We start from the raw sequence: 26333 nt of genomic DNA, 5'->3' as shown, positions 1-26333 counted from the left end.
TGGCCAAGAAAAACAGGTATATAAAAATAAAATGAAATAATATATACACTAATGCTGTATTTTTAATAGTAAGGGACTATATTTTAAAATAAAATATTTTAATATAAAGATACTACCATTTAAATTATATATACTACATTGACTTTACAAAATAATTTGCATAAATAAAGCAGGTTCTATTCTATGAGTCAGTGAAAGGTTTTGTAAGAAAAACAGGTATATAAAAATAAAATGAAATAATATATACACTAATGCTGTATTTTTAATAGTAAGGGACTATATTTTAAAATAAAATATTTTAATATAAAGATACTACCATTTAAATTATATATACTACATTGACTTTACAAAATAATTTGCATAAATAAAGCAGGTTCTATTCTATGAGTCAGTGAAAGGTTTTGTATTTACTGTTACTTCTGCATTCATTTTTCAATCTACAGTAAGTCATGTATTTCTAGGCCAAATTTCCAAGTAAGACATGATGTTCTTGTCCTTAAAATGTTATTTCTTTTAACTATTATAGGAATGTAATACTGTTTTAACTATGACAATTAAGTAGATTATATAAATTAAAAATTTGAAAGTAATACACATAACCAAGTTTTATCAAAATATCTCAAATATTTTGGACAACTTCAATTATTAAACTAAGAAGATGCAGATGATAAAAATCTATATAAATCCTGGAAACTCTAAAGTAAATAGGCAAATTACTAGACATAGATCACCTACAAAGTTAAATCCAGAACATATAAATAAATTAAAGGTCCTAGAAACAATGAGACTGAAACAGTAATTAATAATAAAAAAAGCCTCCCTACAAAGAAAAGTCCAGGAACAGATAGATTCTCTGATTCTCTGCCCAGTCGTAGCAAATCTTTAAAAAGGATATAAGAGCAATAGTGCTCAATGTGTTGTGCAAAGTAGAAAAGAAACACTGCCAAACTCATTCAGTGAGGCTAACATTTCCTTGCTATCGAAATCCGATAAAAGCACAAAAAAATAAAGACTCAATAGCTCACACTTTTTATTCCAGAATTGAGACGGAATCCACAGTCTTGTTCATGATTGGAAAACATTTATACCACGAAGCTGAATCCCCAGCCACAAGTATATGAAAGATGAATTTTTCTGATGAACACAGACACAAAAATTCTCATTAAAATTATTTCTACTCTTATTTAAGAACACATTAAGAAGATCATATACATGACTAAGTTTCCTTCATTCCAGTGATGCAAGGTTGATATAGCATATGCCAGTCAATAAATGTAATGCAACACATATATGACTGAAGGACAGAAATCATATGATCATGTCAAAAATGATCTTTGATCAACTTTAGCATCCCACCCTGATAAAAGTTCTAAAGAAATTACAACTAGAAGGAACATGTGTCAACACAATAAAGGCAACATACAACACACCTATATCCAAAAAATGAGAACAAAAGAAAACATTTCTTAAAATTAGGAATGAGACCAGAATGCCCACTCTCACCACTCTTATTCAATTGAGCATTCAAAGTCTTAGCTACAGCAAAAAGACAAGAGGAAAAAAAGGGGATAAAAGTAGCAAAAGAAGGTGTCAAATTATCCTTATTTGCAGACAACAAGATCCTGTGTTCAAAAGTCCTAAAGAATTCACCATAAAACCTTCAAAACCAATACATATCGCAAATTGTTATCAGTAAAATGAAATCATCATGCAAAATTGAGTATCATTCTAGGAAAATGAAATTTGAAAGGTGGATAACATGGGGTGGAGAATCTTAAGTAGAGAGGGGCATGAGAGTATGGAGGAAATCAGAAGGTGACAGGGAGGGCTACACCAAAAGGAGGGGGTAAGAAATGTCAAGTGAATGTCTATGAAGTCATCAGGTAGATTTCAATGGTAATGTTTATCACCTCTACTAATTACCATGACATAAATTGCTAGTCTTCCTTCTCAAATATAATACATTTTAAAAAATTTGTTAATTTTTTGTGTGTGTGTGTACATCACACAGAACATCCCAAACCATCTTATTCGACTATACACCCACTTCCCAGTTGCCACCCTCCCATAGCCCCCCACCCCCAACTAGAGCCCTTAAAATCTGATACCCCTGCTACTGTCTGCAGTGTTTTCGGCACCCCCAGCCATTCCACACTACTTGACCTTCTGGTGAATCTAGTCAGCCTATCTAGAGATCTTTGTTTTTGGAGGGTCAGCTGTTCCTCTTCTAGCGGCAATCAGTTGTCAATACTCCTTTAGATAAGACTAGGGTTTGCTGTTCATTCTCCCAGTTCTATGCTGGGTTACTAATTGGGAGTCCTTTTGGTTACCCTAGCCAACAACTCAAAAGAAGGTATCTCCTATCTGGCATTGTTGCTTGTTCTGTAGCCTTTAGCTATGCATATGGACTCTTAAGAAATTATATTGACCCCTTCAATCTTTGGTTATACTTTCCTTTTCAATGTTTAAGGCCATACAGTTGGCCCAGATAAACCAATTTATTTTTACTCTTAAGGTCGTTTGAGGATCTGTTCCTCAGGGGTCACATGGGCTTGGGAGGAGCCTCTGGCTCCTTTCTTTTACCAGTTCCACTTATGTGAAGATAAGTCAAAGGTCCTGCTCGACAGTGAATGGCTTCTCTTGGAAGCATGAAGGAAGTGATTCTTCTGTGTTGACCCTCCTCTTTGTAGACTGGACACTGGTTCAAGTCTGTCTGGTGGTTTCTCCTTGGCCTCCTTGAGCAAGAGACCAGGTGACCCACCACCATTATAAGGACATTTTGAGAGATGCTCATAGTCCCCTGGAACAATTTGACGTAGGAGGGCAAGGAGCAAAACCTGTCTGTCCTTTATGTCCCTCAGACCAAATTAGTACAGGCCTCAAAGTATGTCTGTTAAACATCCAAGAAGTTTAATTCCACCAGTCTTGCACTTTTAATTACTGTATGTCATGTACATAAATCTTGGGCAAAGACCAATTGTTCTCAGATAAACCTTACCTAGGTACATATTTCTTGATCTGCTATGTATAATTTGTCAGTAGGTTATAGGAGTAATATGGTTCCTTATGCTTTTCAAAACTAGCTAGCCATTATTTATCTCTCACATTGTCTCACCCCTCCACCATAGTTTTCCACTTAAAGTGCCACCATTTCCCCCCTTTCTCGCTTAATAATACCCTTCTTCTACAGTCCTACCTCTCTTGAGCTCCGGATCCAAGTGCAACCAATTATGCCTAGCAATAATCAGATACATACAGATTAGAGATGCAAGCGCCAACATCTCAGTGTTAGGTAGCAAAAACATTGAGCCTTTCTGCAAGGAACAATATATTCTAAAATCAAATGGAGATCTTTTTTAAAGGTTAAAAACTCATCCAATTTTATCTCTTACAGGGCTTATACTGAGTTCAATAATATATAACTATATTAATTCAACTGTGAACCAACTGTGAACCTAGAAACTTGCACCCACTTGTGAAAGAGATGTACTCTTATTCTGGAGTATGTTACTGAATATGTTAAATCTGTAGTGAAATGCTTCCTATAATCATGTAGTTATTAAATTTTTTAAATTAATGATAAAATAATAATAATTAGTAGATGTGAAAGACTTTGCTATTGAAATCTACCTGATGACTTTATATCCATGCTCAGATGCCAAGGAGCTCAGAAAGTAACCAACTGTCGCTAGTTATAATCAGATATATAGAGATTAGAAACCGTATGTGCAAACATCTTAATGTCAATTGCATTGAAAATGAGTTTTTCTGTATGAAATCGTGTATTTTAATAATTCAATGGAGTTCTTTTTTAAAGTTTAAAACCTCATTTAATTTTATGTCTTATAGGGTTTATACTGAGTACAATATTGTATAACTGTAACAATTCAACCATAAACCTAAAAATTTTCAGCAAATTTTGAAAAAGATGCATCTTAGCTTAGAAAATTTGTTATTCAATATGTCAGTGCTGTTGTAATGAAATGCTTCTTTTAAGTATGTGATCATTAAATAAATAATTAACTGGGGCAAAAAAAAAAGAAATGTCAAGTGAGTGTACTATCTCACACCCAACTCTGAAAGTGTAGTTAGAGGGGCAGTACAGTAGATGTCAAATGAAAGAAAAGGGAATAATACTGGGAGTTAAAGGACTAATTGCAGAGGGGGAAGGGTACAGGGAAAAGGAGAGGGTAGTGTGTGGGTTAACTAAAACTATGGATATATGAAAAAGTCTTATGGAAGCTCACTAGTTAGTAAGGCAATTTTAAAATGCAACTTATGAAAAAGAGTTTGGATGGAATGATCCTGCATGGATGGGCACTGTTACTCTAAGAAGAAATGAATCATTAAATAAAAATTAGAGTAAAAGGCACGGAATGCCTCCCTATGAGTTTTTGTCAGGGAGGTCCCAGGGATCTCCAAAGCAACACAGGCTATTTCCATTGCCCTTGATTGTTCTTGATAATTATTTGGTAAGACCCGATTTTTTAAAACATCACACACTAGCTTCAAGACATAGAGAAATCAATCTCAAATTGACCAGGAAATTTCCTCCTAACTGGCTAGTTTTCATAATGCCATATGGTGCTTTCTAGGCTTCTGAGGAAGAAAAGACATGAATAGCCTTACCTGTTGCTAGATCATGCATGCTGCAATACCAAAATGCCAGGCAAGATATGCCCATTGGTTCAATAGCGGCAAGATTGTTATGGGATATCTAATCATGCTCTGATTGGGTTTGAAGCCTGATCAACAGGAGGGAATTTCATGTCTGGTATTATAACTCTGGTCAAAAGCCCATGACAATAGTGGTCATAGATCTTAAGGCAAAACCTGCTATTGTTATTTTGCTAAATGATCATTCTTCGCCCAAACTGCCTTCTAAATAGTTTTTTTTGTCCAAATACCCACAGATTAGTGCTATTCTCAACCTTTGTCAGAGAAGCTTCTTTGTACAGTGCACTCAGTCAATGAAGAGATGAATAACTGGCCAAAGTCCTGAGAGTAGGAGACTGGCTACCCAGCCCTAAAAGTGAAAGACATATTAAACCACCATCACCAAGGCTCAAGGAATACCTCAAAGAGGAAACGGGGAGGAGAATGAAAAGGAGTACTGTGAAATACTGTCCCTGGACATGACATGGGTGCCATACTCAAGAATTCACAGCAGCAGAAGCTGTGGTTATTTGCACAAGACCTGCACAAGGTCAAGTCAACCAAAACCCAGCATACACAAGGTAGAAGCTCTATAGGCCACAAACACTTACTGAGGACTGTTGGTAGTTGACAGTTGCTATATGAGACAGGATATGGCTTTTCTGAAGATGTGGCCACGGGAACGTTTCCCATGCTCTACAGTATGGTTCCACATCCATGCACATATTGACAGCACTAACTGGTTAGTGGGTTTTCAAAATGAAAGAAAGATATGACGCTAGCAGTGGTGCATGCTGGGAGGGTATATGGAGGAAATGTAGGAAAGAATGGGAGGTAGGTATGATCATATTTCATTATATACATCTATGAAATTCTCAAAAATTAAGAAAAGCTTAAACTTTTTAACAATTTGAGAAAAGATACCTCATTCACAATAGCTTCAAAAAAAAAAAAACTTAGGAATAACATTTGCCAAGTAGGTAAAAGTCTTCTACAATGAAAACTTTAAAATACTAAGGGAAAATAATTGATGCAGACGTTAGATGATTGAAAAATATTTCCCTTTGTCATGTTCATGAATTGTCAGAATTAATATTGTGAAAAAAAGTTGTATTACAAAAAACAATCTACAGATTCAGTGTAAACCTCATCAAAATCCAAAGGATATTCTTCATGGAAAACAAAAGTACTAAAATTTATCTGGAACAAAAAAAAAATAAAATGAAATAAAAAAGCCAGAGAAATCCTAAGCAAAAAGAACAACACTAAGCAGAAAGAACAACAACATCACAATATCTGATCTCAAACTATACAACTGAGCCACAGTAACAAAAACTACATGGTAAACTGAATCACCTGCCCCAAGAGGTCACAGACTGTCACTATCTTTCTATGAGGGGTGGAAACTCATGAGCCACACTTCCCTCTATATAGAGCAACCATGCTCCAGTGGCTGGCCCCACATGCGTGAGTGTATGGGCAGCACATATTGAGCTTGATTTTTTTTTTTTTAAATACTGAAGGTAAAAGAAAAGAAGCATCTTGAAAGGGGGTTAGTAAGGAACAAATGTTACAGAGGGAGGTGGAAAAAATGGGTGTAATCTGCAGGAGGAGAGGAGGGAGGGACATGCAAGGGATTATGATGTGGGGAAGTGATGGAAGTCAGGAAAGGAAAGATGGCAGTAGTCCAGAGGAATTGGCTGGCGGGACATAAAAGGGACACTGTGACTAGGGAGGGAGGGATGAGGGAGGCCAGAAGGAACGAGTCCTTCCTTCATCTTTTCCTGGCTATTGATAGGCTCATTCTTATGTAGACACTGTACAGGCTGCTGAGAGTTCATGACTGAAATGGCTGTATATTGCCCAGAAAATGCCATTTCATACCCTTATCTTCCAGACCATAAAATCTTTCTGGCACCTCATTCACAATGTTCTATTTTGGAAAGCTTCTGTTCATTTATTTTTATTAGGATACTTCATTTTCTTTGAAAATTTCATAAACAATATATCTTGATCATATCCATCCCCAACTCTCCTCTCCCACTCCCCCCTGTAGCCACTTCACATTATCCTCCCCACATCATCTCTTCTATTTTTTTTATTATTTAAATCACTGAGTCCAGTTAGTGCTGCCTTCTGAACATCAAATATCTGACATGCACCTGTTGCTAAGCTTTCAGACACTAATTCTAGTAATGCCAAAAGTCACATATAATTAATTTTTCAAATGAAGGATCAGAATGATCCTTCTCACAAGTACCTATTCCAAAGTACGTGAACTTCTGTAAGTTACCAAATATATTCCAACATCTGAAAGAAATACATACCCCACACATATGCATACACATATGAACCTACAGTAATGTAAACACATATAAAAGAGCATACTACAGGTGTGCAATATATCTAAACACTACAAGTATGTATCAAATATATGTAAATTAATACATACATGGTGTTATAGAGCTATAGAAGATCTCAATATATATTAGAAAAACTCATGTCAGAATTCAGGAATTATTCCTCAGATGTTTCTTTAAATCAATGTCACTAAGTAGGAGCAGAAACAGAGTTAACAGAAGCTTCTCAGAAAAAATTCATGAAATAGACTATATTAGTCATAAAATATATAGACAAATTTTGAAAACACCATAGCAATTCCCCGAAGAAAATAAATGCAGTTAAATTCTCCAAAACAAATTAAAATACTGACAAATAAAAAGTGATGCTAACTTTATAAGCTGTGAAAAAGTAAATCTGTTGATAAGATTAATGTAAAATTTTGAAAAATAGATTTCTTATTTACATATCAATATCTATAAATTTTTCATACAAATTTTAACTAAAAAGGAGAGAAATCTTAGAAAAATCCAACAATATGGCAAGAATACTGATTTTTTAAAATTTTTTAATTATTTATTTAAATACCACATAATTAGAAGAAGCATTTCATTACAACAGCATTGACATATTCAATAACAATTTCCAGAGCTAAGATGCATCTATTTCAAAGTTGGCTGTAAATTTTTAGGTTTACAGTTAATACAGTTATACAATATTGAGGTTTTAGCCTTTAAGAAAGATCTCCATTTCATTATTAAAATAAACTTTCATACAGGAAAAACTTATTTTAATATAATTAACACTTAGATGTTTGTACATGCATCTCTAATCTCTATATATCTGATTATTACTAGCCACAGTTTGTTACTTTCTGAGATCCTTGGCACCTGAGCATGGATATAAAGTTATCAGGTAGATTTATTTCAATGGTAATGTTTTTCACACCTACTAATTAACATGAAGAAACTTTTTATGCTTCTTCCTCAAAAAACTTTTTATTTATTGATTTTTGTGTGTATTTCATAGAGAACATCCCAAATAATCTTATTCATCTATATACCCACATCTCAAGTGATGTTATCTCATTGCCCCCCACTTCCTGCTGGAGCCCATATTCTCTGTCATTTGTGTTACTGTCCACTGTCTTGTCAGTGCCCCCCAGCTGTTCCCAGTGCTTATCCATCTGCTGAGTCTAGTCAGCCTATCTATAGTTCCTTGTTTTAGGAAGATCAGCTCTTCCTCATCTAGCAGCAAGCTGGTGCCAATATTCCTTTAGATAAGATTGGGGTCTGCTGTTCGTTTTCCCAGTTCTATGCTGGGTTACAGTCTAGGAGTCTCTTGGGCCACCCTGGCCAATAGCTGAAAGGAAGATATCACCTATCTGGCATTGTTTCTTGTTATGTAGCCTTTAGCTATACATATGGACTCTTAAAGATTTATATTGATCCTTTTAATCTTTGGTTATACTTTCCTTTGGGTGTTTAAGACCATGCAGTTGGCCCAGATAAACCAATTTATTTTTGCTCTTTAGGTCGTTTGAGGATCTGCTCCTCAGGGGTCATATGGCTTGGAAGGAGCCCCTAGCTCCTTTCCTTTACCAGTTCCATCTATGTGAAGATAAGTCAAAGGTCCTGCTTGACCACGGATGGCTTCACTTGGAAGCATGGAGGAAATGTTTCCTCTGTGTTGACCCTCCTCTTTGTAGACTGCACACTGGTTCAAGTCCATCTGGTGGGGTCTCCACGGCCTCCTTGATCAAGAGGACAAGTGACTCACCACAATTACAGGACATTTTGAGAGATGCTTCATAGTCCCTTGGAACTTAGTCAACATTGGAGGGCAAGGAGCAAAAACTGTCCTTTAAGTCCCTCTGACCAAATTACTATAGGCCTCAAAGTATGGCTGTTAAACATCCAAGAAAGTTAGTTCCACCAGTCTGTTACTTTTATTTACCATGTGCTATGTTGATAAAGCTTGGGCAAAGACCAAAGATTCTCAGACAAACCTTGACTAGACATATATTATGTTCCCTGAGCTAGTTGTATGTATAATTTGACAGTAGGTTGTTGGACTAATGTGGTTCACTCTGTTTTTTTTTTTTTAAACTAGCTAGGCATTATTTATCTCTCACATTGTCTAACCCCTCCACCATGGTTTCCACATTAAAAGTGCCCCTATTTTTTCACATTTCTCCATTAATAATGCCTTTCTCCTATGGTCCCACTTCTCTTGAGCTCCTTCTTTCCCTTTATCCCCAAGATTCCTTCTATAATCCTCCCTCTACCCTCCCTTTAAAACAACCCCATTTTTATCAATATTTCCCTTATTAACACCTGTTTCCTACTGTTATTCTTTTTCAGATTCTTTTTTTCTCCTTTACCTCTCTGGTTCCTTTTCAGTATCCTGGTTCCTAAAGTTGTCTGGATACACACTCACTTATAAGGATTTGGTACTAGGATCCAAACATGAGGGAGAACACACATTGCTTGTTTTTCTGAGTCTGTGTTACTTCACTTAGTATAATGGACATCAGATAGCCAAAGCAATTTTGAGCACCAGAAGCAATGCTAAATGGATTACTATACCAGATTTTAAACTGTATTACAGAGCTATAGTCATAAAAACAATATGGTATTGACACAAAAATAGACTCTTAGATCAACGGAACAAAATCAAGACCCAAATATGAGTACATAGAATTTCAGCCACCTGATATTTGACAAAGGGGCCAGGAACATTCACTGGAGGAAAGAGCAGGTTCAGCAAATGGTGCTGGCAAAACTGGATCTCCACCTGTAGAAGAATGAAACTAAACCCCTATCTTTTGCCTTGCACAAAAGTCAATTTCAAATGGATCAAAGACCTCAGAGTCTGAAAACTCTGAAACTGTTAGAAGAAACTAACAGAAAACTCTGAAACTGTTAGAGCCTGAAACTCTGAAACTGTTAGAAGAAAACATTGGTGATAACCTACAAGATATATTTGTAGGAAAGGACTTTCTGAACTGGACATCAATTGCTCAGGAAACAAGGTCAAGAATCAACAAACTAAAAAGGTTCTGTACATCAAAAGAAGGAACCAAGGAAGTGAAGAGAAAACCCACAGAATGGGAAAAAAATATTCACCAGCAACATACCTGGCAGAGGTTTACAATCCAGAATATATAATGAACTCCGAAAACAAAGAATCAAGAAAGGAAGCAACCCAATTAAAAGATGGGCTAAGGACCTGAACAGAGAGCTCTCAAAAGAAGAATTAAAGATGGCTAAGAAGCATCTGAAAAAGTGTTCAACATCATTAGTAATTAGGGAAATGCAAATTAAAACCACTTTAAGATTTCATCTTACCCCAGGCAGACTGGTTAAGATCAAGAGAACAAATGATACCAAATATTGGAGAGGATGAGGGGAAAGGGGAACGCTCATCCATTGCTGGTGGGGCTGCAAACGTGTTCAACCCCTATGGAAAGCAGTGTGGAGAACTCTTAAAAAACTACAAATGAACTTACCATTTGACCCAATTATACCACTCCTTGCCATATACCCAAAGAACTCATCCTATTGCAGAGACACTTGTACATCCATGTTTGTTGCTGCTCTTTTCACAATAGCTAATAGATGGAAGCAACATAAATGTCCCTCATCTGATGAGTGGATAATGAAAATGTGGTTCATTTATACTATGGAGTTTTACTCAGCAGTGAAGAAAGATGAAATCAAGAAATTTGCAGGTAAAAAGAATATTGATTTTAAAGGAATGAAATATGGACTATCAGGCATAGCAAAATTGGGACTTCATGAAATCTTAACCAATTAAGAGTAATTTTCAAGAATATTTATATAAATACCATTACATGAAAAAAAATCAATGGAAACATTTTTAAATATTGAAAATGATCTATCTTTGCAAGATTTCAAAATTTAAAAAGGAGAGCAAAATACATTCAAAATAATCTAAAGGAAATTTTAATTAATCATTCTGATCTACAGTCAGACACGTTATCCATTGCACAACTGGCCCTATTTAATTAATCATTCTATTAATGACTTCTCAAAGTTTAAAGGCCGAATGCAAAGCATGATTAAAGGGTTAAAGCAAATGTTTGTGAACTACTCACTATTTCCCACTCTCTGATGCACAGACCTTTAAGATCAACCATTCTCGAATAATTTAACTGTTTCAAAGAACTGTGGATAAATAAGGTCATATTGTAAGCTGTCTAATACTCCTTTGGCATGTAAACTCAATTAAAGTGTTATCTACTGCTCAGGAAAGCCTTCTCTCACCCTGGCCTGTGTGTTCCAAAATAATTAATGCCTTGCCAAAGAGAAATTGTCTCCACGGACTTTCTGTCATGCACTCTGAATAGTTTGACTCTGCCTACAGATCCTCCTCTCTTCAGAGAGGGAACTCCAGTTCTGTCTTTGGGTTTCCAGTCCTAACCATATGATTTGGATTCTTTTGGGTATTTAACACTCAATTATTGGGCAAATGAAAACTTAGTTAACGCTCTGTTGTGTTTCTGTATGATGATCATATCCAATTTTTATTTAGAATTTTTCTGCTTATGAATATGATCAAATATTTTAAAGGTCTGAGTCAATTTTCTTTCCATCCTATCATGTATAAGCTCAGTAAAAGATCTATCTATCTATCTACTCATTTATATATGTGTGCATATGCATTTATAGAGAGTTAGTCTGAAAATTGATTCATAGAGACTACTAATGTACCTAAGTGATCCCACACAAAACATTATAAAAAGAATAAATAGTTTTTCATATGTTTTTTAGTTTAGGACTCTTTGGATATAGATATACTGAGCATAAAGTCATTATTTCCCCTAATGTTTATGGGAGGAATTCTTTATGGCACAAGCTGAACAATCTTTCTTAGAATATTTCTATAATTTTTGAAAAAAAATCACAAATAATGTGTGTGTGAGAGAACCTGCCCACTAGAATACTAGAATAACCTGCTAATACTGTAATGTCTGTTCCCAAAACAAAGTTAAAATCTCAATAGTAGTCTTTATACAGATATTAAATCTGAAGTAGGAACTAAAATGACAGAATTTCACATGGAAAAATCCATAGAATTAAAACAAAAAGTGCATCAAAATGGCATGGATGGCTGTCTGAGGTGAAGAGAATTAAGTAAAATTCCTTTTTACTATTTTTGTGGTTTTACAGTAGTAAAGTTTACAGCCTTTCCACTCTTCTAATATTTAATTAGCAAAGTTTGAAAGACCCTCTAATGTATTGGACATTTTTCTAGAGAGAAACAGGAGCATAGGCCAGCAATGAGTCAATGAAAGTAACCAATATGAGAAGAAATGGACAGATGTCTAAATTAGTTATTGAGAAAGATAAACAAAAAACAAATTTGGAAAATAAAAGTTAAATTCATCTAATACAACTCAACTAATTTAGGTAGAAAAGTACTGTAAAAATTCATATTTTATGACTTTTCACCATGGAAATAGAATATTTGAAAGTAGTTGATAGTAAAAGATCAATGTTACGGTCGGCCCCAGCTAGCTGGTTTAATAAAACTCTGCTTGATTTTTGCATCTCCAGAAAAAAAAAAAAGAAAAAAAAAGATCAATGTTAAAAACAAGATGAGAAGCTTGCATGCATGGTTTTCCTAGGGTGCAGAAGGATTCCCAGGCAGAGACATGAAGCAGAAGCCTATGTTTCTAACTACAGGGTCAGAAGAGGCAAACTACCCATGGACATCAGATTCCTGTCTATGGCACCTGAGTCACAGGGAAAATGGAAGCTTTCTTAGAGAAAAATGAAACAGAAGGAGAGGCTTAGAACACTTTAGGGAACCAAAAGAGGGTAAAGCGAAGTGAAAGGATCCTGTTGACAAATGACCTCTGCCAAATGAGGGATCAGTCTTCCTGAAAGGCTTCACTAAGGGGTCAGTATCCCTGAAAAGCTTCACTAATGAAATCCTCCCTGGCTTGAGGTATCTGGAGGAGAGTGATAAGGTGAACTATAATCACTGCAATCTGTGAAAGTGATACTTATCATCTAAGCCTGTTACAGAGAGAAAAATATTAAATGAAAATTTGAGAATCCACCTAATTCAGAGCAATACATATCATCTGTAACTAGTTTTCAGCCTTTACAATGTTTCAGTACAAACTGGACTTAAGGCTTTGAGTTTCTATTTCTTCCAGACCTAGTAAAATGCCACATGATGCTGTCAAACCACAACTCCCAGAATGTCTCTGGGTTTTGAGAGAAAGCAGTCAATATGCTACACTGTGACCTGAGCCATTATGAAGGTGACCAGTATCAAACGAATTTCTCACTTGGTATAGTTTCAAATTGTGATACTTTATTGTGCTATAATTAAGTTGAGGCATGCCTTTATTGTTCTTTTTCAAATAATTGCATATTTGTAAAGATGTTCATATGAATTTTAAGATCAGCTTATCAGTTTCTTCAAAAAGACATCCAGCCCTAGACTCAGCACTATTGGAGACTGATTGTTACTGGGAGAGGGAGAGTATGCCTTGCATACACTCTCTAGATGGGCTGACTAGATTCCAGTGGACAAATTTACACTGAATGACTCCAAACTTGAGGTTCGTTGGTGGGGGGGGGGAGGGAGAGGCTGGAGGGGCATGGATGGCAGAAGGAGTCTAAATTTGATTAAGAACTGTTGTATGAAATTTGTGTGTGTGTGTGTGTTTAATAGAAATTGTGCTGAATCTGTATATTAAGTAGTATTGTTAGCTTAACTGTATTGTCTGATGTATGAATATTGGGAGAATTTTTATTTACTTATATATTTAAATATATTTTTCAAAAATGTTTTGTTCTTTTCGATATTCAAATCCCACGTTCTCTGCCTAAGTGGGTTTCTTAAGTGCCTTTGTTATGATTGGTAATACAACTGAATTCCTTAACTTCATGTTCGTGTTGCTCATTGCTTTGCTACGAATTCCCTTTTCTTTGTGAAAATATTTAAAATGTTTTAATTACAGATGCTTCTCAACCCATGATAGGGTTACATAAGTTTAAAATATATTAAGTGAAAATGCATATAACACACCTATCCTGCTGAACATTGCATCCTGACAACAAAGTATACTGCAGAAATTCCTTGGCTGATGGTGTTTCTCACTGCCTCAGTCCAACTTTGCAACAGGGCATCATACAGTGTATCTGTAGTCTGGAAAAAGATTACAGTTCAAAACCTGAAGTATGGTTTGTACTCAGTACATAATGCTTTTGCACCATTGTAAAGTCAAAATATTGTAAATGGAACCATCAAAATTGAGGATTGCATATTTGTAAAACAAGGAGCTGTTCAGAACTGTCTCCTTTCTGTTGATGCTGTTGTGATCTATTGTGTCATAATTCATCTGTAGTATCTATACTAAATCCAGCACACAATAGTTAACTCAATTCCCTATCTTGATTTGATTTATTTAAAGTTAATCATGGTGGTTATATTTTCATTGCTGAGTTTAGCATTGAGTGTTCTCTACCCCCTCTTTTTCTCAAATATTTAATTTGCAGATTATAAGTTTATGTATTCATGGAGAAGAGGATGAAGTTTTGATGCATGTTTAAAATAGTGAATTTAAAATTGGGTTAATTAACATATCTGTCACTTCAATTAATTCTCATATTTACACAGTAAGAATTTAAAATTTACTCTCTTAAGTATTTGGAAATATATATTATCACAGATTGATCGGTACCATGATGTGCAATAGATCTCAAACTTTATCCTGTGTATCTGAACTTTCATGTGCTTTAACTATCATCTCCTAGTATTCATCCTGGCACTTCATGTTCATTTTCCTTTCTCTTTCCATGAGTTCAAATTTTAAATTCCATAAGTAGTTGAGATTATACCATCTCTTAATACCATCTATTTGGGGTTGAGGATTTCAATTCCAAATTTCAGCAATGGAGGCAAAAGGATGAATGGACATAATAGATTGCATATAATGTACATTATGTTAATGATCATGTGTTGTTTGAGCTCACTGAGAAACTGACTCTGGAGATTGCCCACACATAATCCATTTCAGATGCAAGCATGTTTGTTTCACAGTGTCTAGGGATGGGCTATGATAGGGAGGAAAGACAACGGCAAAACAGTCTAAAAGCAAAAACACTGTGCCTTGAGAGCAGGTCTTACTATTTTTATCCTATAATACAAAAGAAGTTTCAGTGGAAAAGAGAAGCTGGAAGTCTAGAAAAGTGAAGTTTAATCATGGGAACTTCAGCCGTGGAGAGAATGTTCAATTGGGAACTCCAGTTGACTGTTTGACCTTCCCGAGTCAGTTTCTGAATGTCTGGAGTGCCTGACTGATTTGATGATGTTATCTCTGTCTGTTACTATTTGTCCTTTGTTCATTTTTTTCACTTGGAAGCTTTACCTAAGGGGACACTGCTCCATCTTGAGACTCTTAATTCGGAATCCAGCTAACTGCCTAAATAGGGTTTCCCTAGTCAGTTTCTCCTGGGTGTTTGGAGGCTCCATAGTGTTACCTTTCTGCTGTTATTTGTTCTTTTCCTTGAAAGTCTCACCCTCCATAAATGACACAAAACAGAAGCAGAAGGATCATCTCAATAGATGCAGAAGTCCTTTGACAAATCCGGCACCCCTTCACGATAAAAGTTCAGAACTGTTGTATGAAACGCATGAATGAAATGTTGCATGAAATTTAAAAAATTAAATAAATAAAATATTTCAAATAGAGAACAAAGTGGAGAGTATCCTGGAAATCACAGGCACAGGAAAGGATTTCCTGAACAGAATCCTGGTAGTGCAGGCATTTACATCAACAGCTGAAAATGGGACATCATGAAGGTAAAGAGCTTCTGCACAGCAAACGACACTATCATTCAAGTTAAGAAACAGTCTTCAAAATGGGAAAAAAGTCTTTACCATCTATATATCTGACAAAGGGTTAATACCTGGAATATTCAAATGACTCAAAAGAACTAAACATCAAGAAAACAGCCAAGCCAATTAAAAAATTGCGCATGGAACTAAACATGTAATTCTCAAAAGATAAAATAAAAATGGCTGGGAAACACGTAAAAATATGTTCAACAACCTTAGACTTCAGAGAAATACAATTGGTGCTTTCTGGAAGGGGGAGAGAAAGTCCCTTTCAAGGAAGGGATTCTTGGTAGGTTAACCAGGTTCGAGTGGATAGACCCACATTGAGGGATATTTGGGGATGCAAATTAGACTCTCTCTCTCTCTCTCTCTCTCTCTCTCTCTCTCTCTCAGGAGAGAGAGAGATAGAGAGCATATTAAATTAGGCAGGACACAATAGGGAGTGCAGATAGGGGATGGTATCTAAATACCGTCAAGTTATAGTGTATGAAATTTTCAAAAATTCAATTGAAAAGAAATTTTTTAAATATGAATGCAAATGAAATTTACTTTGAGATTTCTTCTTGCCCCAGTCAGAATGGTTAAGATCAAAATTACAAATGAAAACAAATGCTGGTATGGATGTGAAGAAAGGGACAACACTTCACTGCTAGTGGGAATATAAACTGGTACAGCCACTATGAAAATCAGTATGGAGTTTCCTGAAAACACGAAACATCAACAAAAAGAATCCAGCTCTACCACTCTTGAGCATATACCCAACAGACTCTGTGCTCTACAACAGAGATACCTGCTCATCCATGCTCATTGCCGCCTCTATTCACAATAGCCAGGAAATGGAAACAGCCTAGATGTCAATCAATTGATGAATGGATAATGAAAGTATGATACATGTATACCATACAATATTGTTCAGCTATTAAAAAGTGAAATTTACAGGTAAATGGATAGAATTGGAGACAATCATCCTGTGTCAGATAACCCAGACCCAGAAATTTAGGCATTACATTTTCTCTTGTATTTTTAGTTTCAAATTTTTAGATATGTAGGTTTCATTTGAAATACCCCTTGAGGCTAAAGAACTACAGGGACAAAGTTGTAGGGGAGTTTTTTCATGGGAAGGGAATAGAATATAGTGTTATAAAGGGGAAAGCAGATTAATGAAAACAGGAAAGATTAAATGGAGTGGAGGATAGGAGGGGAGGGTAGAAGAGGAAATACGGAAAGGGATACCTAACACCAAAAAACTTTTGAAAAGTAATATGGAACCTTCTAATGTAGAAGCCCTTTAAGCTATATACATACACTTATATAAAAAGAGTTTAAACAGAGTTACCCTGTAATGGGGAGACAATACCTCAACCGGACAACTGGACATTTCATTCTTGCATATAAAACTCAGTACTAAGAATGGTTTACCTCTCTGAGTTGTTGGCGAGTGGGATCCCATAGACTCCCAAACATTATAGTCTACTGCCAATGCTCTTAATTTCCCTCCTGAACTTGAGAGTAAGACCTTATTTATGAAGACAACATATACTTGAATCCCTATAAAACACAGGAGAAAGAAAGTAGGTACAGACCTGGAAATTTCATTGTTAATGGTTTACTTTCAGAGTGCTGAAAAGTGCTGTGCATGCTACACATGGTACCAGAAGAGAAAAGCAATCATTACTTTTACCCAGCTGTGAACTTCACATACTACAATACTGAATGGCATGGCAAGGGATGCCCTCTAGTGCCATTTGATGTGAATGTTGTAAGAGTAGTTAGCCACCCTCAGATTGGCATTAAGGTCTGCTCCACAGAATGAAATCCACATCTATCAGTATCTGGGCCATGAACCTGTGAATAGATAGATCATAGCTCCCAGGGGAAAACCTGCTATTAACAGTCTACTAAACAACATAGTATTAAAATGACTCCTAATGACTGTCTGCTGCACTCTTAGATTATCATATCTCTCAACTCTCACCAGAGAACTTCCTTCTTGCAGCAGATGGCAGTAACACAGAAACCCATGACTGGTCAACATGCAGAAAATAAGAGACCGTGGAGTTCTCAGTCCCTAAAGGAACATGACTGTCACACTCCTCTCCCCAAACCTCAGGGATCATTGCTGAAAAGGGCCTGGAAAGATTGTAAGAGCCACAGGTGATGGACAATAGCAAGGGAACAGGGCCTTCCAGACAACAGGGCAGTTACACATCTGCAACTCACAGCAATTGTGACAGCATGCACAAGACCTACCCAAACTCAAGTCACCAAAATCCCAGAGGACAGGTAGGCAAGAGATCTAACCCTTAGTTGAGGCCCTATTGTCAGGTAGCTTCTGGAACAAAAAGAGTCAATTTTCTTTAAAGATGTGAGCATTGCGTGAACAAAATTCTAGGGAAGGTCCCAGGCCTGAGCATGGTTAGGCAACACATATTGGCTCAGTAGAGACCCCCCCCAAAAAATTAAAAAGACATGAATATGGGTGTGTAATGTGTATATGAGAGGAAGATATGATCATAATACACTGTATGAAATTCTCAAAGAATAAAAGTAATTTTACAAAGATAAGAAAGATAAAGTAAAAGTTTTATTTTTGTTATTGTGTATAAATGAGAGTGTCTGGGGGTGGGGATGTGTGCATGTGAGGGTAGATGCCTGCAGAAGCCCAAAGGGAGCATTGGCGTTCTTTGGAGCTGGAGTTGAAGATGGTTGCCACCAGATGTGGCTGCTGAGAAGAGAACTCTGAAAGAGCAGCAAGCACTATAACCACCGAGTAATCTCTCCAGGTCAAGAAGTCCTAACCTAGAATCCAATACCACATTAGCTATGAAGGTGGAATCTCAAATAAGTTAATTATTTTAGTTCTCATGAGGTTGTCAGTCTTAAACATGGGCCATATAAAACTAAATCAAATGGAAAACTCTTGAGATCATTCAATGTCAGTAAGCTCTGTCTCCAAATTTGTATACATAATATAGAGCAGAGATTATGTTTAATTTATAGTATATGCAATAATTTTGCATGTGGTTTGTTTGTATGTCTGTGCATGTGTCTTTGGATGCCTGGAGTGGATGCTGAATGCCTTCCTTCATTACTTTCTGCCTTGTTATTTACAGGGTATCTTACTGAACAGGAAGCTCATCAATTCATCTAAGTTGGCCAGTCAGAAAGCCCTAAGGATCCACCTGTCTCCATTCCTGGGATTGTAAGTGCATGGATAGGCTCAACTCTTGTACAGGTGCCGGAGGAGAGAATTCAGGGGCCCATGCTTGCTACAAGCCCATTACTGACCAAGCCATCTCCCAAGCCCCTTATATTCAGTAATTTTGATAGTTATGTAAGTAATCTTTATATATAGAATCCCATAATAAATTAATAGCATGAAGAGATAGCATGCTTTAGTATCATGATCACCTGGATACACGTGTTTGATTCCCTACTTAAAAATCAAAATGTTTCCATATTAATATTTTATTGTGTACAGAAGCTGAATGTATAAGAGGCTGAAATAATAGTAAGCTTAAGAAGCTTCCTTAAATAATGCAGCTTTAAAGAACTAATGGCCAAATAAAAAGACCAGAAGGTGCAAAGAGGTGTGTAGAACACCACCAGAGGTATAAGCCTCTGCGACAGACTGAAAGTCCCCAGCCTGGAGACAAGGGGCTGCATGAGGGAAAACTTTACATCACAGCAGAAGGAGAGACACATGAATAAATCAAAAGGAGAGAGGAAAACACCTAGTTGGCCTTTTTCCTTAAGCTGGATGAACAGAGAGATCTACAAAGTTTTGTTGTCTAATGAGCTGACTCTTTGATAGGGAAACATCTGATCTGTTTGAACTATGTGTCTTAAAAACTCAAGATGATTTTGAGGATTTGGAGCAAGTGAAGAAAAGCAAATATAATTTTTTAAAAAAAGTCTGTTTAGATACAAGTTGAAATGTTTTATTTATTATAATCAGCTTAAAGTTGGTATCTTGTTAACTATAGTAAAGTATTAAGATATCATCAGAATTAAATGTTTGCTCCTAATTTTAATTTTAGAACTTTCTTTAAAAAATAAATGCATAGGCCTGGAGAGATGGCTCAGAGGTTAAGAACACTAGTTGCTCTTGCAGAAGACCTGAGTTTGAATCTCAGCGTCCATATGGCAGCTAACAACTGTCCATAACTCCAGTTCCAGGGAATCCAACGGCTTATTCTGTCCTCTGCGGGCATTGCACAACATAGGCGTACTTACCTACATGCAGGCAATACATGCATTCAAATAAGTAAGTAAATAAATAAATAAATAAACAAGTAAATAATAAATAATGCATAATTGCAAACACCCATGACACACCTTTTGTGAGATAATTAATTTACATATATATGAGGGAGAGAATTGTTTGCTTTTATTGCTCTTGAATTAACTTTCATTACTACAACAAAATGCCAAAGGTGCCTGCCGTTATAGTGAGAAATGGTACATTTAGCCTATGTTTTGCAGACTCAAACAAAAGATCAGATGTCTGCAATTTTTGGCTTTTGGTAAAGTAGTATTGTAGGGACACATTGTAGCATGAGTGACACTAGAAATCATACCCCAATAGGAGCAGAGTTGGTCTTAATCACAATAGACTATTTGGGGATATTGAAAACACAGAAATCCTGCCAGCCCTCAGTTCTACTCTCCTCCACTAAGGAAAAAAAAATTTATGATTTTGGAACATCATTCTAGACTCCCTCATTTATTTATTTATTTATTTATTTATTATTTTTATTTTATGTATATGTGCATATTGCCTGCATGTAGGTAAGTGTACCCATGTCATGCAATGCCTGCGGAGGTCAGAAGAGGCTGTCAAATCCCCTGGGACTGGAGTTACAGATAGTTGTTAGCAGCCATGTGGGTGCTGGGATTTGAACCCGTGTCTTCTGCAAGAAAAAAAAAAAGTGTTCTTAACCACTGAGCCATCTCTCCAGCCCCTAGACTCACTCATTTTAAAATACAACAAATAATTACATTTGAACTTTTAAAAATATTCATAAATTGCAACTATTCTACTTTTGTTCACTAACTTTAGCATATACATATATGCATACACATACAAGTCTATCCTTTTCGGTCGCTGCCAACAATCTTACAGAACTGATGTATTGCAATGGGTGTAGTCAATCTTTGAAGGCCATTTAGGTTGTTCCAACACTTTTTACCATTATAAATATAACTTCAGAGCTTACAAAACAAAGTCATTTTAAATTACTATCCTCTAGCTAATAGCAAAACAATGTAGAACATTTGTTATTTTTTCCTTTAAAATCATTTTAATTTCTGCAAAACTCTCTTGATTTATTTTCCACTGCTTGACTCTGATTAAATGGAACTAATTATGAGAGAAAACCATTAGGGAAAAACTCTCAAAATATGTAAATCTTTCAAAAGACACATGTCTCCAAAATTCTAATTTGGTTTTAAATGTCATGATCTTGATGAACCGCTTTCTTCAAACAGTGACAAACACAGAGGACCAGGTCAGCATTGGGATAAAGTGTCTGAAATTTATTTGGAAACAGGCTTCCTCCATGTGATGTTTTTAGTCCTTGGGGGAGGGGTCCTTGATAGCAAACAATAATTCTATCTATCATCACTCGTCGGGTAAGGAATGAAAAAGGAATGTCCTTGACATAAAAGCATGTAACTTGTATGCCCCCAAAAGATTAAAATAGATGAATTTCTATTGACATATCTACTATATCCTGGTCAACAGACTAAAAACCACAACTGGAATGTAAAATATGTCTGAGTACTTTTGCAAAAATCTAGCTCACTGCAAGGACCAGGCAGGTAAGTATGCTGACTATTATCATTCAGTTATGCAAAGCAATAATATTGAACTGTTGCTAAATTTATATTACATGTTGTTGCTAGCTGTCAGATTATTAGAAATATAATTTGGGTCCATTCCAAACCTGATGAACCAGAAATCCTAAGAGTTAAATACAACGTTTTGTATGTCACAAATACTCTGAGTAACTTGGATGTTTATACAAAGTGCAGGTACATTTGTATATGTTATAAATCTTACTAAAATGTGAGATATATCCAAATAATACATTGTAACACGCCAAGTGAAATTATGAGCATTATAATGACAGCCAATTTGACACAAGTATATACATGTCATTCTGCCAGATGCCACGCCACATGAGTCAATTACCTGTGCTGCCTTTGACCCAGGTTTCAGATACAATGTTCTTGCTCAACTTTCTCAGATGTTCATCACTGAGCTGAGAAGTTAATTCTGGAAATTTCTTCAGCATCTTATATACAAAGTAATGTTCATAAGTTGTTCTGTAAACTGGCCTTAAAAAAGTAAACAAAGAAAAACAGTGGTCTTAGTTTGATTTCTGTTGCTGTGAAAAAAACACCAATAAAAATCAGCTTATGGAAGGAAAGGGTTTATTTAATCTTGCAGGTTACAGTCTATAATGGAGGGAAGTCAAGGCAGAAACTCAAGTAGAAAACTTGGAGGAATCCACCTTCCTGGGTTCCGTCTCCTGAGTTGCTGAAACACTTTTCTTATGCAAATCATGCACAGCTGCTCAGGCATGGCACTGCCCACAATGGGCTGGACCCTCAAAAATCAATTACCAATGGGGAAAATGCCTCACATACATGGCCATAAGCCAGTTTGATAAGGCAGTCCTTCAGTTGAGATTCCCTCTTCCCAGGTGACTCTAGGTTTGATTCTGTCTGAAGCTAACTATGACAAAGAAAATAATTTTTATGGCCCATGTGTATGGAGTTTCCTGAAAAAGGATATAGAATATAATGATGTAAAGGGGGAGGGAGAATACTGGAACAGGAAGGATTAAATGGGGTCTGTGAATGGGAAAGCAGGATAGAGGAAGGGAGGCTAGGGAGGGATAACTAAAAATAAAGGACTTTTGAAAATGTTGCATGGAAACCTACTACTGTAGAAGAGATAGATAGATGATAGATAGATGATCGATAGATAGATAGATAGATAATAGATAGATAGATAGATAGACAGACAGACAGAGAGAGAGAGCTAGAAACAGATGATAGATGATAGATAGATTAGATAGATGATAGATAGATAGATAGATGATAGGTAGATAGATGATAGATAGATAGATGATAAATAGATAGATAGATAGAGAGATAGATGATAGAAGATGATAGATAGATGATAGATGATAGATAGATAGATAATAGATAGATAGATAGATAGACAGACAGACAGACAGAGAGAGCTAGAAACAGATGATAGATAAATGATAGATAGATTAGATAGATGATAGATAGATAGATAGATAGATGATAGGTAGATAGATGATAGATAGATAGATAGATTAGATGATACATAGATGATAAATGATAGATAAGTAGATGATAGATATAGATAGATGATAGGTAGATAGATGATAGATAGATAGATGATAAATAGATAGATGATAGAAGATGATAGATGATAGATAGATAGATAGAAAATAGATAGATGATAGATAGATGATAGATAGATAGATGATAGATAGATGATAGATGATAGATAGATACAGATCATAGATGATAGATGATAGATAGATAATAGATAGATAGATGATAGAGAGAGAGAGCTAGAAACAGATGATAGATAGATGATAGATTAGATAGATAGATAGATAGATAGACGATAGGTAGATGATATAGATAGATATAGATATGGATATAGTTTAAATGGATTTACCCTATAAATATGATGACAATCTTCCTATCAAACACCATAGGCTAGCAAATAAAAAGCCCAACGCCAGGAAGAGAGTCCCTCCTTAGGACTTATTGACCAGCGAGTTCCCATAGAACCTCAGACAATGCTGGCTATCACCATTGCTCTTGACTTCCATCCAGAACTTAACAGTTAGACATTATTGCTTAAGATACTACATAAGAGTCATAGAACAAACATGGAGAAATAAAGTTTTTACTAACCTTTAACTTTGTCTCTGCCTTTCATACTCTTATCATACTTTTTTTTGAGGCAGGGTCTTACTGTATAGCCCCAGTTGACCATTCTTGCCTCGAACTCAGATCTGCCTGCCTCTGCTTCCCAAGTGACAGGATTAAAGGAGTGTGCCACCACACCCAGCTCACAGTCATTTGTGCATTTTTTTTCTTGTTTTACCAAGGCCTTCAGGGACATCCTCATTAATATGAGCTCTCTCCAGGTTTTTTTGTTTGTTTGCTTTTTTAGGTAGGAACTTAGTGATATAAACTGTCTTCTTAAGCCTGCTTTTATTGTGTCCCATAGATTTTAGTATGTTGTGTTTTCCCTTTCATTCATTTCTAGGAATCTTTTCATTTCTTTCTTAATTTCTCCTTGGACCCAATTTGTATTCAGTAGTGTGTTCTTTAGTTCCCATAAGTTTGTACCTTTTTTCCCATTTCTATTGTTAGCGACATTTATCCTTATATTAAGCTTTATTCCTTTGTAGTCAGACAGAACATTATTTAAATATTTCTAAATTTGTTGAGACTTGCTTTGTGTCCTAATATGTGGTTGATTGGTTGATTATGGTGAAAGTTACTTGGGCTGCTGAGAAAAAAATTGTATTCTTTGGTGTTTGGAAAGAATGTTCTGTAAATATCTACTCTGTCCATTTAATTTATGATGTCATTTAACTCCAGGATTTCTCTATTTTGTTTTTTTCCATGAATGACCTGTCTATTGATGAAAGTGTGTTACGGAGGTCATCAACTAATACTAGATTGGACTCAATCTTTGATTTAAGATCTAAAAGTATTTCTTTATGAAATTCGGTGTCACTGTTTTTGATTCGTATGTATTCAGGATTGTAATATCCTCATGGTGGGTTTTTCATTTAATGAGTATGCAATTCCCTTCCCTATTTTTTCTGATTAGTTTTAGTTTGAAGTCTATTTTGTTAGATAATAGAATAGCTATGCCTTCTTATTTCTTAGTTATATTTGCTTGGAATACATTTTTCCATCCTTTTGCTTAAGGTGGTGCTGGTCACTCATGGCAAGATGTTTTTGTTTGAGACCGCAAAAAGATGTAATCTGTTTTCTAAATTAATCAGGTAGTCTGATTAAAGTGACTGTTAAAGAGTGAGAATTATTATTGACTGATTTTTATTAATCACTGATATGCTGTTGTGGTGATGTTGCTTTCTTAGGCTTCTTTTGGCTATTCTGGAATACATTTCCTGCACCCTCTTGGGTGTGTTTAATCATTTTTTCAATCATGATATTTTTTATTCTTTTTTATTTTAATAACTTTCAGTGTACATAAATAGCTATATAGCTTTTTACCATAAAATTTTCTGGATTTGTACTTTTTTAAAGTAAAATCTTTATTTATTTTTGTATTTGTTTTTTAATTATTTATTTAATAACCACACAATCAGAAGAAGCATTTGATTACAACAGCATTGACATATTCAATACAAATTTCCAGAGCTAACATGCATCGCCTTCAAAATTGGCTGTAAATTTTAGGTTTACAGTTGAATTAATACAGTTATACAATATTGTACTCAGTATAAACCCTATAAGAAATAAAATTAAATGAGGTTTTAAACTTTAAAAAAGATCTCCATTTCACTATTAAAATACAGTTTCATACACAAAAATTCATTTTCAATACAACTGACACTAAGATGCACGTGCATTTCTAATCTCTATATATCTGATTATTACTAGTCATAGTCGGTTACTTTCTTAGCTCTTTGGCATTTAAGCATGGATATAAAGTCAGCTCCTTGGCATCTGAGCATGGATATAAAGTCATCAGGTAGAATTCAGTGGTAAAGTTTTTCACATCACCAATTATTAAGGAGCAAATATTTATGCTTTGAAGAATTACTACTTTTAAAATTTTTTTAAATTTATTTATTTTTACACCCACTTCCCAGATAGCACCCTCACATAGCCTCCCATCCCTCACTAGAGCCTTTATACTCTGATATCCCTGCTACTGTCTGCTGTGTTGTTGGCATCCCCAGCCATTCCCCACTACTTGCCCTTCTGGTGAATCTAGACAGCCTGTCTAAAGTTCTTTGTTATAGGAGGGTCAGCTATTCTTCATCTAGTCGAAATCAGTTGTCAATATTACTTTGGATAAGATTGGGGTCTGCTGTTCATTTTCTCAGTTCTATGCTGGGTCACTATCTGGGAATCCCTTTGGCCACCCTGGCCAACAACTCAAAAGAAGTTGTCGCCTGTCTGGCATTGTTGCTTGTTATGTAGCCTTTAGCTATACATATGGACTCTTATTAAATTGTATTGGCCCTTTTAATCTTTGGTTATACTTTCCTTTTGGGTGTTTAAGGCCATACAGTTAGACCACATAAACTCAGTTATTTTTACTCTTAAGGCCGTTTGAGGATGTGTTCCTCAGGGGTCACATGGGGTTGGGAGGAGCCCCTGGCTCCTTTCTTTTACCAGTTCCGTCT

General features: G+C 35.7%; 1 protein-coding gene across 1 annotated transcript in view; it reads right to left on the bottom strand.

The window, feature by feature from the left end:
* The window catches only part of Cnbd1 (cyclic nucleotide binding domain containing 1), a gene marked incomplete at its 5' end in the record, with an annotated part of 314182 nt that overhangs the window by 59880 nt on the left and 227969 nt on the right, over positions 1-26333 (bottom strand). Inside the window, 1 exon segment of the mRNA XM_008851107.1 lies at positions 22076-22221. Within this exon segment, the coding sequence (XP_008849329.1) occupies positions 22076-22221 (146 nt within the window).

The sequence above is a fragment of the Nannospalax galili genome, unplaced genomic scaffold, assembly GCF_000622305.1.
Source record: "Nannospalax galili isolate Female #2095 unplaced genomic scaffold, S.galili_v1.0 scaffold1205, whole genome shotgun sequence".
NCBI lineage: Eukaryota > Metazoa > Chordata > Mammalia > Rodentia > Spalacidae > Nannospalax > Nannospalax galili.
This window is presented reverse-complemented; position numbering and strand designations above follow the sequence as displayed.